Source organism: Leptosomus discolor, chromosome 5 (assembly GCF_034619465.1).
Source record: "Leptosomus discolor isolate bLepDis1 chromosome 5, bLepDis1.hap2, whole genome shotgun sequence".
Taxonomy (NCBI): Eukaryota; Metazoa; Chordata; class Aves; order Leptosomiformes; family Leptosomidae; genus Leptosomus; species Leptosomus discolor.
In genome coordinates, this window is record NC_141395.1 from 29,602,371 (window position 1) to 29,620,187 (window position 17,817).

Consider the following 17,817-nt stretch of genomic DNA (forward strand, 5'->3'; position numbering starts at 1 on the left):
AACACCGGCCGGCGGCGCGGGTCGAGTGCGCGGCTCTGTCGTCCCTTCCCAGCGCGGCCGGGCGGGCGGCACGGCCCGGCGGGATCCCCGTCGTTGCGCCCTGCTGTTGCGAGCCGATGCGGAGCCCTCGAAAGGCCCCTGTTCTCTAGGCGGGCGTCGGGCCGCGGGCCTGCGCCACTGGTACCTTACCCCCCCGGGCAGCCTTCCCAGTGCCTGCAGAAAGCGAGCCCGAAACCGAGCTGCTTTGCCGCGCCTGGTGCGCCCGGCCCTGGGAGTGTGCCCGTGGCTGTGTCGGGCCGGCGGCTGGCCCGTGGGATGGCGGCAGGGAGGCTGGAACAGGCAGCGGGCTGGGACAGGCCGTTGGTGGCCGCAGCCGGGCAGGAGCCTGTTAACCGGAGGTGAAGGTCGGCAGTGACCCACAGAGCCCTGTCAGGAGGCGCGTGTGCTTGGAGAAACTTCAGTTCGGTAAAGACTCTCCCTTGGGGCATAGATTTTGGTTACAACAGCGAAGAGGAAAGAGTTGACACCCCGAATGCGTTAGTCTTGGTTGAGATGTTTGACTAAAACGTAGGAGACCCAATAAAAGTCCCTGTGCAAATCATTTTTCCAGGGATCTTTTTCCAAATTTTTTTTTTTTTTTTTCTCCTGTAAAAGGTATGCGTAGATTTGGCAATTGAAACTTTAGGAATTTAAAGTCTGGTAATTAATCCATAATTTTTAATTGTTTTTGCAGATAAGTTATCTTCTGCAGTTTCTCCAGGACTATTTCCACTGGTAGAATTTCACTGGATGTCTTACTTTGAATTGGCATTTCAAATCTATTCAAGACATTAGCAAAAATGAATAATAAAATAAGTTACTTGTTAAGCACTGTTAGGTGCATGCGTAGGTGCAATTCTGTGCTCGCTCCCAAATCTTCAGCCAGAACACGAAAACACGTTTTGTGGATTGGCAGATACGGGGATCCCCTGGAAAACTTCAGGAAATTGTTTTTAAATAATTTTCCTTCTCTGCATGGATCATCTCTTCGATTTCTATCTCAAAAGGCAGATGTTTTTAGTACAGGTGCTAAAATACAACCAGAGAAGAGTACAGAGGCTTTGGTGGGTGAGCAGCCTCCCCAAAACTCCTTGGAACTTGAAAAGTTGGATGATTATGGGAGCTTTAAAGTGAAGCGTGTGATGGATCATAGTGAACCATTCTTTAACAGTCTCCAGAAATGTACCTGTCCTTGCGATGTGCTGGACTTGGCTTTGGAGTCTGCTGTTTCCACTAAGCACTTCACAAACTGTTTGACTACAGTATGGAGGCTCTTCAAACACCTGTCCGAAGACCAGCAGCGTTACGAGAAGCAGCTGATCTTTGAGCACCCAGCTTTTGTCAAGCTTTGTCAGCAGCTGCTGCGGAATGCCAGAAGGATGACACGGGGTGATCTGGTGTTCAGTCTGCACGCCGTGGTGAACCTAGGTGTTCCCCAGAACACTCTCCTAGTCCAGACTTTGGTGCGAGTGTGCCAAGTAAGTATCAAAAACCCTCTTCTCCTAAGTTTGGGCTGAAACCTTGGGGCTAATTCTGGGAGGCTGTGCAACATCAGAGAGAGTTGGGTTGTGTCCCTGATTTGGTTTGATGTTCCACAGAAAGGGGGCTCCTTGTGTTTACTTCTAATTTCCTTAATTTTTGAAACCACTGCCTGATTTCAGACAGATTTAACAGAGAGAAGTCTCAAAAATCATTAACCCTTTTCAAGTCAACTCAGTTTGACTGATGAGAGACCTTATAGGTCACTGCAGTATTAAAGCTTATCAGTTGACTTCTGGGGGGCTAAGAGGACGTGGCAGGTAAAGATGAAGAGTGGTCAGTTTTTATTTTCTGAAAGTTTTACTGGTCTGAAGCAATCTGACATTGTGAAAATTTCAACAGGAGAAGCTCAATCAACTTGATAACAGATGTATCTCAGTTTTGGCAACTACTTTAGCAGGGCTGGATAAAGACAAGAATGTGAGCGCTCTTCAAGCTGGATTACAGTGAGAAAAATACATCTTTCATGTATTCATATTTAAATGTTGTTTGGATATATGTCTTTTAGAAGTCATGGAGATAATGTCTGTGCATAAAAGACATACTATGGTTTTGGAACTTAAGTGATCACAAGAGATAACAGCTGTACGAGACAGTGATTTTTGGCATTATCTTTGCTGTTTCAAGGAGAAAAGCTTCCGATGGCATAGGGTGCTAGACTGCTGTGCACGGGATTCATATTCTAACCACTGTGGGTTTTTTGTGATGTCAATCAAATCACTTTGCCTATCTATGCTTCTGTTTTATCCCCGTGTGTAGAAAGGAGGTAATAAGACTAGCTTACTTTGTGAAGTATTTTGATTGGACATGGTGAAAAAGGCTGGTTAACAGCCAGGGGATATTTTCTTTTAATTTAGTAAGTAAAAATTAAGATGAAGACAAGTTTAGTCTTTATCTATGCATCCAGCAAGGCCTTCTGTGTAGGGCTTTATCAGAATAACTACTTTGGCTGCAGTGATTTTTTTTTTTTTTTTTTTTTCTGAGCAATGAGGTTTATGGGGGTAACCAATCTGCTCACTCCCACGAGATTCTTTTTACTGAGGCTGTCACAAAACTTGCCATGGATCGGTACTTTTGGTCCTGTGTCAGGTCCTGCTTTGAGAAGGTGGATGTGTTAGTGATATGCAAGAAACAGGTTCTCCTGGAAGCTCAGGTACACAGTTCTTGTAAGTTGGTAGAAAGCAGAAGCTCCATTTACAGCTCTTTCTCTGTCTTGATGTCTGGAGCTCTTGCCCATTTGCAGGAAGTTGATCTCCAGGGCTGAACTTCAGAGCAGTGCACTGCCTTAGAAAGTGACGCTTCGTATTTTTGTAGCTGTGCAGGTATGTTGAAGGGTGATTCGGACTTAACAATTACAATACCTCCCTCTAAGCCAGAAAAGGAGGTGCTGGGAATGCAGAGCTCTTTCATCTTGTGCTTGTGATCCCTCTGTGTTATGATATCCCCTCTGTTCCTGCAGCCCACAGCACTGCTTGTTTGTTTTTTTCCCTCACTTGCACCAAGTTGTGGCCGTATACATCCCTGAGTTCCCTAGCTGTCTCAGAACTTGCCTGCACATAGATGATTCTATGATAAAAATCAGCATTTTTTTTTTTTTCTGCAGAAGAGTGTTAATTCTTTGAGGCCTAACAGCACTCACGTCTGCACAGTCACATGTGCAGTCTGATCAGGTGGCCCAGCTGTTAATGTATCAGCAACAACACTCATCTATTAGGGTAACACTACGAAAGCGTATATAATGGTTTCCTTGTGCAAAATGAATGTGTGTGCTGCAGCCACATCGTGTAGAGTTGTGCCAGCCTTGCAAAAAAGGAGGTGGGAGAGGAGCAGGGAATTAGTTTTAACCTGGGAGTGCTTCAGTGGGGGAGAATGGGGGTACCTACCTGTGCCTGATGGAATGAGGAAAGCTCTATTAAACAGTTACTCTCTCTAGTTCAAGGCCTTCTGTGTGTTTCTTCATCAGATTACTAGTGGAGCAGCGTGTTCCAAGTATCAGAGACATCTTTATACTGCAAAACCTGATGAAATGCATGGGAAAAGATGCTCCAGTCTTTCTGAAAAAGAAATTAGAGGTAAATTTAGTTGGAAGCTCGTTTTTACTTCCACAAAGCCTGTGCTCTTGCATAGTTCATAAATTGTGTTTGGTTCTTTCCAGACATTCAAAGAGGAAATGTAATAGAAAGTTTAACTGCATTTGCTATATGAATCATAGCCCAGCTACATCTGCAGGAAGAACTTAAATTTGGAGGCTGGGAATATCCCACCATGAAAGGAGGCAGAAAGCAATGGAGATGGTACAAACGGAATTGAGGCGGCAAAATAGGAGTGCCCTCACCTCTTGTTTGGGTTGGCCACATGGTGTTTGTTAGAAGCACTTACAGGCTGTTCCCTGATTCTCTTGTGGCTGGAAGATGAGAAGACAGAAAACTAGCCTGTGATGAGGCTGTGTCGAATAATAGTATGGGGCTCAAGGACTGATGGGAGTGAGATGCCAGGAGAACTCGCCTAGCTTGTGGCCTTATCTTTCTGTGTATCTGAAAGGTCCCCTGGGAAATACAGTGTTGGTAGCAGGCAGTAGGTTTTATGGCAGGGCTGGGTTTCGTCCCCTGATGTAGACACATTTTGAAACCTTCTTTCAAGCAGTGTTTGCTAGTGGTTTCATCACATAGCTGAAGGGCTCTGAGGTCAGAGTTTGTGACAGCATTCATGAGGAAGTGAAGGAAGATACCACTGATGGGAAACTGGCCAAGAACAGAGCGGTGCAGGGGACTCATGCAATGTGTTAGTTGTAAGTAAATCATAAAACCTTGGACAAGGTGCCACTTTTTACAGGATGGTGAGAAGCTGGCTGAAGATGTGGAATATGGAACTGAGAGGAAAGTAATATCTCCACTTGTTAACTGAAGGGAGCTCTTAATTTTCTGAGCCAACAGGGTGCTATTTTTAATACTGTGTGATTTCTATTGTAGATGCATTTTGTATTTAACCTTTGATACGCATGTAGTAAGAATATTGTATTTTAATAGCCAATATACTGTGTGGTCTCATTTTTACTGTTGTTTATATCAATCTAATTACTGCTTCAATAAGTTAAGTCTCTTTTTGTGGCATCAGAGCTGACCTTCTGTGCCTCAGTCCACATTTGTAGCTGGGTGTTTGTATTAAAGATATGCCACTCGGTGTGCTGTTGGATCACTTTGAAGGCTTACAGCGTTCGTACACATCCAAAACAGTTATTGTACTGTTAAAGTACTATTAAATAAGTCAACCATGCCAATTATATTTCTGTTACTTTTTTAAGAGTTGGTAGAAGATACATATTCACAGTATTTGGAAATGAGCTTCACTGAGACTTTGTTCTTTTTAAAGAAAACAGATAAAGGAAAATTGCTGGGAACTTTCATAGTGGCACGTCTCTAGAACGCTTGATCTGCTATAATAGTGTGTAACTGAGAGTAAATTGAGAGTAATTACTTTATGCTTTTGCTATTGTTTGCTCCTTTTTCTTTCATGTAAGTATGAACAGGCTAAGGAATTTTGGAAAGTTTTGGTGAAAGTGCCTTCACCAGAAAGCAGTGATAATATACCTGAACAATGAAGGATTTAATAAACTCCAATTCACTTTAGGTGGCAGTTTTGAAAGAGATAAACCACCTGACTTCACTGAATGCTGTGCGTGTGTTTTTGGCTCTTGTTGCAATGGATTACTGTTCCATTCCAATCCTGAATGCCTGCAGTAAAAAGATCCAGGGTAAGAATAAAAATGCGTTTATTAAATTTCCCTTCCTTATACCAAATTCTTCCTAACTATTGTCTCATCTCCCTTTTCTGATTTCCTTTAAAATTCAGGAAACTTCTTTGTCTTACAGGATATTATAGTAATGTGGAGCCATTTGACAAGCAGCAAGACAGAAAATTACTGATCGATAATGAAAGCAAATAGCTCTTGTCGCCTCTGCCCCTCTTAACATTTACCTGAATTACATATTTTTCTTTGCATTTTTATTTATGCAGAATTTAGGAAGAAGAATTGGATTCTAGCAAGAAAAATTAGATTTCAGGTAAACTTTTAAAACAATCTGAATTGGAAGTGGAAATCTTACAGGATGGATTGGTGGCTTATTGTGATTAGTTGAAAACTAAAGGGAGCGTAGTGTTTTCCTGGTTAGCTGGATTTAATTATTGAATGCTGCTTAATAACTGACCTCATGCTGCAGCCCAGAAAAAAATTAAATGAAAGCTAATGCTTTCCCCTCTCTCTGTACCTTTACAATACATTTTCTAAGTATATGTGGTCAGTATGTGTTGATTCACACTTAAAATACATATGAATTTGTGTCTAAAAAACCATTGAGATAGCGAAATAGCATTCTTAACATAAATGAACTAGGAGTGTTTGGGCTCCTTGTACAGCCTTTGTTTGCCCTGGTTGTTCCTGTGTGTTTAGGACATGGTCTTGAATTGCACATACTGGCTTCTCCCGTAGGGTTTTCACCACACTCAGGCTAGGTGGCATACAGAGAGTGAGCAGCTACTCAGTACTTTCTGCGTTTTTTAGTGCATGTTCTCAGGACTTACATGCTGCACATCATGCAAATGGTGGTGTGGGGACAGTGATTAATTTCTGGACAGAAGTGACCCCTATCAGAGGCTGGAGATGGAAGACGAAGAGGAGGGACGCTTTGGGGCCCATGGGGCAAAGCAGTTCTCTAGCAGGTTTTCCAGGTCCTGTGCCGTGACGGGGGCTCTCAAGAAAGTAGCCCTCCCATATCTGGGGACCTGACCAGAATTGGAATAACTCTGTATTTCATAGGCACTTATTGAGTTATTTTTTGCAGCAGCAAGGGAGTGACCCAGTGGTGATACTCATTTACTAATTATGCAAAAGAGAGAGATTAAGGTCAAAGTGTCCAGTAATGGGAGACTCCGTTAGCCTGTGTTCTTTACGAACACCTAGCATTACAAATGACTAAATTTGATGCACAGCTCCCACTGGCTTCAGTCGCAATTATCAGCACTCTCACTCGTCTCTTCAAGAAGTGAAGTAACAGTGTTTTATGCTGAGCCTAGAAAATCACTGAGCACAACTCAGAGGAGTTAAATTCAGTTATTTTCCTGCTATCCTTTTGAGTCCTCTAGCAGAGGAAAAGACAAAATCTAGTTTTGATGGGTGCTGATCCTACTACTGTAACTATGCTCTTCTCTCGCAGTCAGTGTCTCTTACGACATGTATGCCCCTCATTGCAGCAAAGCAGGATGTTCCAGAGAGCATTGTTCTTCGGTGTTCAGGAGTAGGTCCATCTCGTGTGGCAAATGAAGCAGCAGTCCTGTGCAGAAGTCTGTTGTCATCTGGCACTCAATTGGTGTCATCATGCTCATATGCCAGACAGTTACATTATAGTTCCATGTTTTCCGGTTTGGTTTACACTAATGCTTTAGTGCTTGACAACCTTTAGTGCTTTTTACACCTACATTCAAATTTGTGTTTTCTTGCCATTTTGTAAAACCAAACAGGAAAAAAGAGTAAATTTCATCATGTATTAATGTCTGACTAATCAGCAGCTTTAGTTCCACCTCTGTTACTCCCTCAGCTGCTGTGGTGAAGTAGACAGCCCAAAGGCTCAATCAGGGGCTAGCCTGAGGGTTTCCGTGCTGAGTGCAGGGAGGTGCTGAAAATCAAGAATCCTGGAACAGAAGATGTTCTGGGAACACAATCTTCTTGCTTCTCTTGTTAATTTGATCCATTTTGGTGATTTATCCCTTCTAGCTTGATCCTGACTCAGTTTGGTTTCTTCTACCTCTCAGTTTCTTCATGTGTTTTGGCTTTGTTGACTTCGCCTAGCTAGTCTCAGTCTGTTTTACAGTTCCTTACTTGATTTTTTTTCTTTCCCCTCCTCTGTCCCTTAGCCGAACTGTTCCCCCAATGTCTCCAATGTACAGCTCCCATTGCTTTATATCATTTGTCCTATTTTGCTCTTCTGTTACAGAGAATGTCCATGATGCTCCATTTCGGCAGTTAATTCTCATTCTGGAAGCTTGTGCCAGTCTCCACTACCGTAATGTAAAACTGTTTTCAGCATTAGCAGACTATGTTAATTCTACTGCCTGCCTTTGGGACAAAAGACAGGTGAGCTTGAGACCAAAGAATTTGTAGTGGTATTAGTAGAATATCTGGTGTTTTCCATCTTACCTTTATTCTTGTTTGTGTTTGATCTTTAGAGAACAGATTTTTTAGGAATACCAATCTGATGGAAATTGATACAGTTAATTTTTTAAAATGCTCTTCTATTTATTGATGAATAAAGAATTAAGGAATAAAAGGGGTGTTATGGTTTGAAAAATTTGCTTTCATTTATGAAATCAACAGGTAGGATCCACTTCACTGGCTCTCTTGACCTTGTAAAACTATCTTTTCTTTTAGATCATCCTTTTTCTTTCTGCCTTCGAGACACTTGGCTTTCAACCTAGTGAGCTGATGGGTATTTTTGCTGAGAAGGTGACAGAAGACCCTGAATTCCTCAACCTGAAAAACCTTTTGATTGTTCTCCGAGTGTATTCACGACTCAACTATGTTCCCCAAGGCCAAAAGCATCTGTAGGTTTTCATTTAGAATGCCTGATAATACATTATGTAGTCATTATAGAGTAATGTATGGCAATTAGTATTTGATTTCAGTTGTGAAAGAGTTCATAATCTTGTTTTATTAATCTGTAAGGTAAATTTGCTGTGTCTTTTCACATTTTTTCTACATAGGAATTTTTCTCTGTAATTGAAAATGAAGGTTCTAGACTGACTAGGCTACTAAATCTGTTGCTAGGTAGCTGTATCCTCAAAGAAGAATCAAAAGCTAATGTTAGATTACACAACAGGTGATTATACAAGATAATCAAGATTCCTAACTTGTATTTTTATTTGAAATCTGCATTTTATATAGCCTTATTTGTGTATTTAGATACTTTTCTTCTGCTTTTGGAAAAGGTTTTTTGAGACTCTTCATATCTGCTTGATTAAGTACCTGCCTCAGATTTCCAACACAGAACTGCTGAAGGCAGTGTATTCACTTTGCATCTTAGGATATCTTCCTCATCGTGCACTTGATGAGCTGCTGCAAAAGGACAGCAGAGATGAACTTCTACTGTCAGGTCAGGCCTTACTTTGTCATGTTCTTGTTTTAAAAGGAATAGTCTGCCTCGGTACATAATTTGTTGTAATTGTGTTAAAAGATTAGAAATTAACAAATGCAAATTATTAATATTAAATTTGAAGTCCTCAAGACAAAGCTAACATAGTGATGGTGATTTAAGTGATCTGTTGGTGCACAGGGGCATCAGGCTGCTTGTCTTGGGCCCCATGGTGGCAACGGTTTAATAGTCTCATATTCACCTCTCTCCATGTGCGCACGTGAATATGAGAGTTGTGGAAATGGTAGAAATGTGTAAGAGCCAGGGATTCTATCTTTGACAGATGTTCAGGCATTTTTAAAAACACAGGAAGTCTTAACCTTTGTAAGCCAACTTCAGTACCTGGATTCATGAGTAAAAGGGGGTTTTTGGCTGCTCTGAGTTATAATGAGGAACTTGGAATGGTTTGTAATAGAATTTGGTTTCCACATTACAATTCTCTACAGCCAGTAGAGAAGTTCAGCAGACTAGAAATTCAGTTTAGAGTAAAACACTGTGTCTTGCTGTTGAGCCTGCTGTGACCGAACCTGAACGATGTAAAGCTATAACTGCTTAGAGTTTGCACAGCTTAGTACTCTTAAAGTACAATTTCAAAATTATCTGATATCCCTTCTTTGTTTTATAAATAGCCTCCTGGTTGTCTGGGTTTTATAACTGGTTGTTATGCATGCTCTCTTATTCCATGCTCTCTTATTCCATGCTCTCTTATTCCATGCTCTCCTTAAGTTTCCTGTAATAACTGACAGCATGCACAGCGCTGGGTACAGTACGGTAGAGGGGAAAGGCTGGATAAACAGGCAAGTCCCAGCCGTAGACTTTATTGTTATAATTAGTGAATTGACGGTGTATATTTAACAATATATTGAAGATAGTTAATAACGCTCGGTGGAAAAAAAAAAAAAAAAAAAAAAAAAAGGTTTTAATTTCTATATTGAAATTCATTTGGTCTGCCAGAACATACTTATGAAATGAAAAATTCTGTGAGATGATATATTGGATGTAATATTTTTTGTATCCTTTTTCAGATGATCTTTACAAAGAACAAAACGAAATGATGCTTCACTGTGTGAAAACATGTATGGAACTTGATAGCCCTTCGTTCATGAAGCCTGCATTTGTGCTGACTGAGAATTTCTCATTAGTATCTCTTAATCTCAGAAAGGCTCGAGAGGCACTGATAGAACTTCTGGGAGATGAGAACATGTTTCGGCAAAATGTTCAGCTGCCATATAAATATCGTATTGGTATGAAGCCAAATTACTATCATATTCTTTTTAATGTAGATTTATAGTCCCCAAAATAATAAGGTGGTAACAAATTGGTGTAGGGTGCAAGTGATTAGAAGTGTAATGCTTCGAAGACACAATCTTTTAACAAATTATGTCCTCGATCGGTGAATCTGCTTTCTAGGATGCTTCTGTTATTTAAGTCAATGTTTAAGTCAATGTACAAAACTTGATTGCTGTTATTTACAAAACTGCTTTGGACTTTTTGTTAAACATCAGCAAGCAGATGTTAATTGTACATAAATCCAATATGGCCAACTGTCTAGAGAGTTGACATGTTAGTACTACATCACACTAGAAACAAAGCCAAACAGCACCCTTTTGTTCTCTGCTTGTTTCTTCTCTGAAGCTCTGGCTAAGGTTTGGGTTCTACTTTCATTTATGAAATGGCATATGACCTTCTTTGACAGGTGATCATTTCATAACATTTTGTTTCTTTTATATTTTGATACTGCTTATTTTTTGCCAGCCACCCATCTTACCAATTTTTCTGTATTTGTAATAATTTTCTTCCTAAATATTTCTGATGAGGAATTGGATTGCAGGACAATCTGAGTAGGTGTGACAGATGGCAATCAAGACTAGTCTCTTTAAGCTATGATTTCCTTCCCATGAAGTTATAGCTACAGTTTCCAAAAACAATTTTTTTTTTTCTGGAGATGTGCAAGCTCTAGCTGTTTATATTGGTTGCAGAGAGGGAAAAGCAATTGGTAAATTATTAGAAAACACCAGTTAGATATAGAGCAGTGACAGTGTCTGTTAACTTTTTCAAATGAGCCTTTCATTTAAAAACAATTTGACCAGTTAACGTTCAGATGAGAACATTAACTCTAACCTCTTGCAATGTTAAATGTTTTGTTGTTCTGTTTTCAGATTTTGAAATCAGAATGGATTCAGACAGAAAGAAAGTGCTCCCAATAGCGGCAACAGATGATCCTGCTGATTCAAGTGTTCAAAGGTGTCTTTTTTGACTGTGTATTTTTTTCTAGCAGGCTAGTTTTGTTTGTATGTATTCCAACCAGTTACTTCTTGGGTTCACTGATTTGCAGAAGCAAAGTAGATAACTAGTTACTTGTGCTCACTGAACTACACAAAAATTGCCGTGCCAGTTCTGAGCAACAACTCATCCAGCTCGCTAGCTTCTTCTAACAGAGGCTAAAACTTAACATTTCAGAGGAGGCAGGAAACCGATCTCTCTTCTGTCCAGGGAAGTGGTGGAGTCACCATCCCTGGAGGTGTTCAAAAAATGTGTAGGTGTGGCACCTCGGGATGTGGTTTAGTGAGCATGGTGGTATTAGGTCAACGGTTGGACCCGATGATCTTAGAGGTCTATTCCAACCTAATGATTCTATGATTCCATAATAAAAGAAATGTCACAGTAATCTGATACTCTTGTAATGGACACAGGTTTTGAAGTATGACTGAAATCCCTCCCCAAAATTGCTACATTATGGTTTTAAAATTCTAAGTTTTTGTGTGTCCAATTAAACATGCAGTTATTCTCTTAAGTCTCTAAAATGTGCATCTCAATGGCAATTAATTCAGCTGCTGAAATATAATTTGAATAGAAAGGATCATCATATCCACATTTTAAGTGATTAATTTAATGTTGTGTGGAAGAATGACCTCTCAGTAGCTGAAGTAGGGCATATATCATTTAAGTAATGCTTAAGTAGAATTGAGTAATACTTAACACCTGTGTGCTGGATCACTGCACAGCAATGTATTTTGTATAGTTTGCTTTTTGGGAAAAGGAGAGCTAGTGAATTGTGTAACGGAAACTCACTGTCAGGCTTCCAAGGCATTCAGCTTTCCTCACCCTTCTAAGTAGGTTTTTATGGCAGGAAGTAATAACTGATTCTGAATATTAGCAAAGTATTAAAGTAAATGCAGAAGCTGTTGAAATAATGTAGACTTTCGAATGATCTATTTCCCTCTCATTGTGGGAGAAGTGGAGATCTAAGGACTTAACTCTGTTGTAGGTATTTGGGTAGATGCTAGTACTTATGTGAAGCTCCTGGAAGAAGAGAGGGTCTAAATTACTTACGTCCGGAGAAGGAAAAGGATAATGAAATTTGTGCAGTCCTGATATTTTTGCCTACCAGAAAGACGGCTATATATTCTGCAGTGTTAAAGGACATCATTGAATCATTGTTTTAAAAATGCTTATTCTGCATTTGTACAATGGAGTTTTCCCTACTCTTCTTGGTTGTAGATTGGCTTTTCTGTTTGTTCCTCTGTCTGCCTTCTGTGTGGGTACAACACACCCCCAAGGGAAGCTGGCAATGAAGAAGCGGCATCTAAATAAACTGGGCTATCATGTGATTCTGGTAAGAAAAGTCCTGTTATTCTCTCCGTTTCGGTCCTGCTATCAGAAGTATGTTTGTTTGGTAGAACAAGCCTTGCAGGGAATGGTGAGCCTTCTCCACAGTGGTAACTGTGTGTCATCTCTACTTAGGAGCAGTGCTGTCACTAGGGAGAAAGGACTGAGGAACTCTAAAAGACAAGCTACCACTTTACCATTATCAGCAAAACAGATATAATCATAGTTCAGAAAAAAAAATCAACAAGCCACTGAATTGCTTTGTACCTAAAAAACCTATGTGACTTTGGCTTATTTCCCTGATTTTTATAGAATGAATGATTCACGTCAACTTGTTTTCAAAATACAGCGACTGCCTGTGGCCTTCCCATCACCGAGTGCTTGGTTTGTGGGACAGGATAGTTTTCTAAAGGCAATAGAACTAACGTGCCCTTTCCTTTCCTTTCTTCCAGGTCCCGAACAAGAAGTTTCAGGAAATGACAAATGAAGATGCAGTTGAATTTTTGAAAGGAAAAATTTATTCAGAAAATGCTTTCCCTTTTCCTGAAGTGACTGTGCAGGATAATAATTAAAATAAACTAACAATTTTGGGTCTCCTGATCTTTTTCCTCTGTAATTAATGTAAGGTTTTAATGGAAGAGATAAGCAGTTTTATACACAACTGTCTACTCCAAAATATTACAAATTGAGAAAAGTTTGTAAAGTGAACAGTGTCTGCTGATAGTGGGGATTTTCTTTAGTGAAGCGGGAGTAGGTATTATTTAATGCAAGGAACTAAATTAATCCAAAAATCATCCTGACATCTACTGCTGTTGAAATGTCTTAATTCTACCTTCACTTTGCTTCTCCTCCCCCATGCCCCAAGTCAAATTTCCTTCTTCTCTTGAGCTGGGTCAGGAAAAGGAACTGACTGTTTCAAGAGCTATTGGAACCTGGCCTACAGATACGTACTAGAAGTATTCCCCCCACCATCCCCTGTGTTCTTTATGCAGACCTATAGATGGTAAAGCAGTAAATAACTCAGCCTAAGGGGTATATTAAATAATCAAAAGTTATGTGAAAAGTTTCTGAAGAAATCAATCTTGCCCAGTTTCAGGAGTTCAGGCCAATAATGGTTCTGTTAGCTGTATGCTGCTGCTTTTGAACCTTTTTCTGCGCTGCTACTGTAATAGTTTTGAGACTTCTTGCTACAAGAACACAGGTCTGGCATGTCTTCATAAACTGAGACTTGCTCTTTGTTGCTGATACTAGTGTCTCCACAACTCTTTAAAGAGGTGTTGCAATACTCAGGTTTGTTCATTACATGCTGTGATGCATTTCCACTGGCCTGTAATGTAGCGGTGGAATTATGTTGGCAGAGTGCTGGAAGTTCAAAGCAGCTTTGGGCCTCTGAGCCGAAGGAGCAGGGAGAACTGGTACATCTTTTCCATTCTTGGTAACGTTTACTGGTGAAATCCATTTGTTGTGCTGGAGTTGCTGAAGTACTTTTAAATACTAAATAGTGAGCACTGGAATGCTCAAAATCCATTTGCCGACAACAGCCGCCTCCTTTCTGCGGTGTCATGAGATCTTGAGTCACAACGTTGCTGTACCACGGCCGCAGCCCAGTCGGCGTGAGGGGAAACAGCAATACTCCTGCAGTGACTGTGTGCTACCCAGGGGTGGTGCCCTCGCTTCACTTGGTACGGTACAAGCACTGCGTTCTTTGTCTTTCTGAAGTAGCGTGGACGCATGGTTAAGGTATTGCAATGATGAGATAAAAAAGGTATTAGAGTGATGAGATGATAAGGTGAAAAGAAACAACATGCTTAAAAAAATTTCACTGCCCACCTTCTTGCAGGATATGTAGATAGAATACTGTGCATATTTATGAGGGAAACTGCAACCAAAGAAGCATTGTCACAGCAGTCTGAGCTGTTCAGCATTTCAGTCTCTGAAATGCAGCACATGCAGAGCAACAGATTTGATACAATTGTAAAAGTTAACAACTACAGCAGAGTTCATCTGCTGGACTTGATGAGAAGTTCGTTGTGCCCCCTTTTTGGATCTGCTACTTTAAGAAAGCATTCATCTGTGAAGCAGACTGGTCAGAGCCATTCTGATGTTCTGAGCTGGAGATTGACTCACGGTCCTGGCCTGCACTGGAGGAGATCTGAAATACTTTGTGCTGGAGAACCGGCTACTGCTCAGAGCTGGGTTTGAGAAAGCGTTTGGTGCCGTTCAAAGCTGAAGCCCTGCAAACTGAGCTAATGTGGTGTCAGCTGCAACTCTCACCTGGGCTGGGGAATTGCTTCCTCTGCTTTGAGCTTTTCAGTCAGGTCCTCTGTAGCAGGTCCATAGCTCCCATCTCTTCAGGGACAAAACACCAGGCAGGGCAGCATACTGTCCTTGGGTCCCATCAGCCTGGACAGAATTTACCACCAGTGGGCACAAAATGGCATAGCACATTACACTAAATTAGCTGATCACTATCCTTTCTTTCTTTTTTTAAACACCTTACGAGTAGGTGGAAACTTATACAAGCAGTATGGAAGTGTAGTTGTCTGCCATAATGATCACCTTGCTTATTAAAATATCTTGCTTTATGCTACCTCAATAATTTAAGTCGTTACTATGTCACCTACACTGATTCGTAGTTCCAAGCAGCATGTAGCTGCTGCCAGAGAGACTTCAGAGCTGTGGGTTTCTTGAATCTTTACATCTATTAAAAAGCTACTCTGCTGCAACATCTGAAATAAATCCAGGTTTCTCAGGTGTCCAATCTGTGTAGTAAGTGAGATCTAATCCCCTGTTTTGTGCATTACAATCTGTATTTAGAATACCATTCTCCTCTCCTGAATCATGCTTATTAAATTTAGTGGGAGACTCACAATGAAGACCAACAATAATTATTTTGCTCCTGTAATTGTGGATCTTGTCACTGCATGGATTGCCTGGTGTGAAAGGTGCAAAATACCCTTTTTAAAGTGAAACAGATACTAAACAGATGTTTTTAGCTGACCTGCCAGTGAGGCTATCAAGAGATGCAAGTTGCACCTTTCTCTATCATTTTCACAGTCTGCCTGCAGACTGAGGAACATGTGTTTCTAACCTTTATTCACACTTGGAACACTTTGTAAGTGCAGTGGCTGGAATTTTTTTCTGAATGAGGAGTGAGGAAGGAGGAAGCTTAATATGGCTTTATTTCATACAGCCCATGGGTGTATCTTATTAATGGACGGAACCCAGACATTTGCTGTGGTGTTTGACTCACTGAAGATAATTCAAGGGTGTATCCAATCTGTAGCAAGGCCAAGGTTCTCAACCCCATGTAAAGTGAAAATAGGTAATTTATTAAGTAAACTAAATTGTTGAGGGAGGGGAGGATCATCAATGAATTGAAGGCTTGTTAAAGAAGATAAAGCAAGTATAGGGCTTAATTACGTGGCTATGACCTAAAGACAGTGGACTCAGCTGCACAGAGCAACGATATATTTGACCAGATTCTTGTATGAAGGCAGCATATTTTATTCCTGGGCCTCAAAGAAGTCTAAAAAGTAAATCCATACAAATCTTTCCTTCATTCTGAGCTATGAAATACTGGACTTAAGTATTTGTCCTGTTAATCTCAAAAAACTCAGATATTGCTTTTTATGTTTCCTGGTTTTTACATGCTGCTTGCTGTTAGACATTTTTGATTCATAAATCTTATCTTACTACAAAACAGTAAAATGCCATGATAAAGCTGGGTTATCTGGTAAATTTTTCCTTTGAGAATAATGCATATACTGTAAATCCTTTGAATTCTCCAAGTCATCTGAAGGATATCCACATACAAAAGGGTCACAAGCTCAGATCATTGTCATGTATTACACAATGAATAAGAACACGCTATGAGAAAGATTTACAAATATAAGTTATATAGCAAACTTCACTGGCCCAAGGATGATGTTAAGCATTGCAGGATGTGTGAACACATCTAAAATGAGTGCAAGAAACAGGAAGGCAGAATATGTGGGCTGCAAGGGTCAAGAAGGCTCTTGCATGAACAGAAAATAAACTGGTACCATCTGAGCAAAAATGAAACAGTTTGTGAAGTAATGCAGAATGAGAGCAGTGCCTGGAAGGACAAATCGCTTCCATAAGCAGCTGGATTGGCAGACCCTGATGACCTGTAGTTCTCTCCTGCTTGGATTTACTTATGTCTAAAACCACTTTTGAGCCCTAACTCCAGCCTTCTCAGGGCATGAAATATTCCAACCACTCATGCCCAAGAAACATCCAGGAACTCTCTTTAAAACTTCCACCTTGCTCTCAAATTGTCCAAGACGTTCAAAAGTGGATGGGAAAGAGGGACTAAAAGTACACTGCAAGAGTCTGATTTTTGTTAAGAAATCAGAAACTAAATAAATTGGACCTTGGAATTAGAGAATGAAAGTCGGTTTCTCAGGTATTACAACTGTTTCTGCATAGGCAAGAGGTTGAATAATGCTTTGTATGCAGAGACCTAGAGATGTGGCTCTGATCAATTGCCAAAGTGAAGAAAACAGTAAGACTTCCCTCTAATGTTTGGTTTTTTTTTTTTTCCCCTGGCCATTCCAGTAGGTATGATTTTATACTGCCGTTTGTTAATGGTGAGCTATTCTCTGCACACAAATCTCAGAGCACATAAGCTGGCATGAATGAGGTTCCAGTTTCAATAGCTCTTTACTGACACTAGAATATCTGAATTAAAAAAGAATTGCAGGCATTTTGTAGATCTCAAAAAAGGTGGAGCATTCACTCCTAGGTGAAATGTGCTGAAATTAGTTATTTCAGAACAAAGGCAGAGCAATGGTTATCTGTTGTTTTCTACATGCATAGTTTTAAAGCAATTATGATACTTAAGTGTAGATTTTACTGAACATGTAATCCTGTGGGTTTGTTCTTTGCTAGTAATCATAGTGGGTTTAGTAGTTCTGCATTGTTCTTCTCTCTTGAGTGATGCAAATATAATGGAATTCTGAACTGTTTAAGATGTCCTTCTAGTTGTAGCAGGTTTTTTCCATTTTTCAGTATTTCTGGACAACCAAAGTATAAAGTGCAAATATGAATGTGATGGCAACTGTAAATAGACACCCAGGAACAAGAAGGAGAATCTGTCTTTGGGTCTGCAGCAAAACTCCTTATGTCCACAGATAACCAGTGACCTTTTTGTTTCATCCTGTTCCCTCTCTCCAAAAATGCTCCTATGCTGTACTCCAGTAACATTGTTGCCATGGTATCCATCAAACCCCAGATATGCTCTTGCTTTGTGTAGCAAGATGCAAATTTTTATGAACAGGAGAATTTATTTTCACTGCGATAAGTAAGGGACTCTATTCATGCCTCCAGAGGCAATTTACTGAACACTCTTTGTCATCCCTGAGGATGTGCTGTAGTTTACTCTTATTATTTCAATCCACAAAGGGCTAAATATTCTGTATTTTCC

At 40.3% G+C, this 17,817-nt stretch overlaps 1 protein-coding gene across 1 annotated transcript; it reads left to right on the top strand.

The window, feature by feature from the left end:
- The first annotated feature begins 839 nt into the window (after positions 1–839).
- On the top strand, positions 840–12,968 carry FASTKD2 (FAST kinase domains 2). The gene is made up of 11 exons (XM_009955770.2): positions 840–1,517; positions 1,921–2,024; positions 3,542–3,650; positions 5,206–5,329; positions 7,566–7,705; positions 8,000–8,172; positions 8,557–8,720; positions 9,785–10,003; positions 10,919–11,003; positions 12,261–12,375; positions 12,821–12,968. Exons 1-11 carry the CDS (start codon positions 840–842, stop codon positions 12,938–12,940), a joined length of 2,031 nt encoding a protein of 676 aa, XP_009954072.1. The 3' UTR covers positions 12,941–12,968.
- Positions 12,969–17,817: the final 4,849 nt, after the last annotated feature.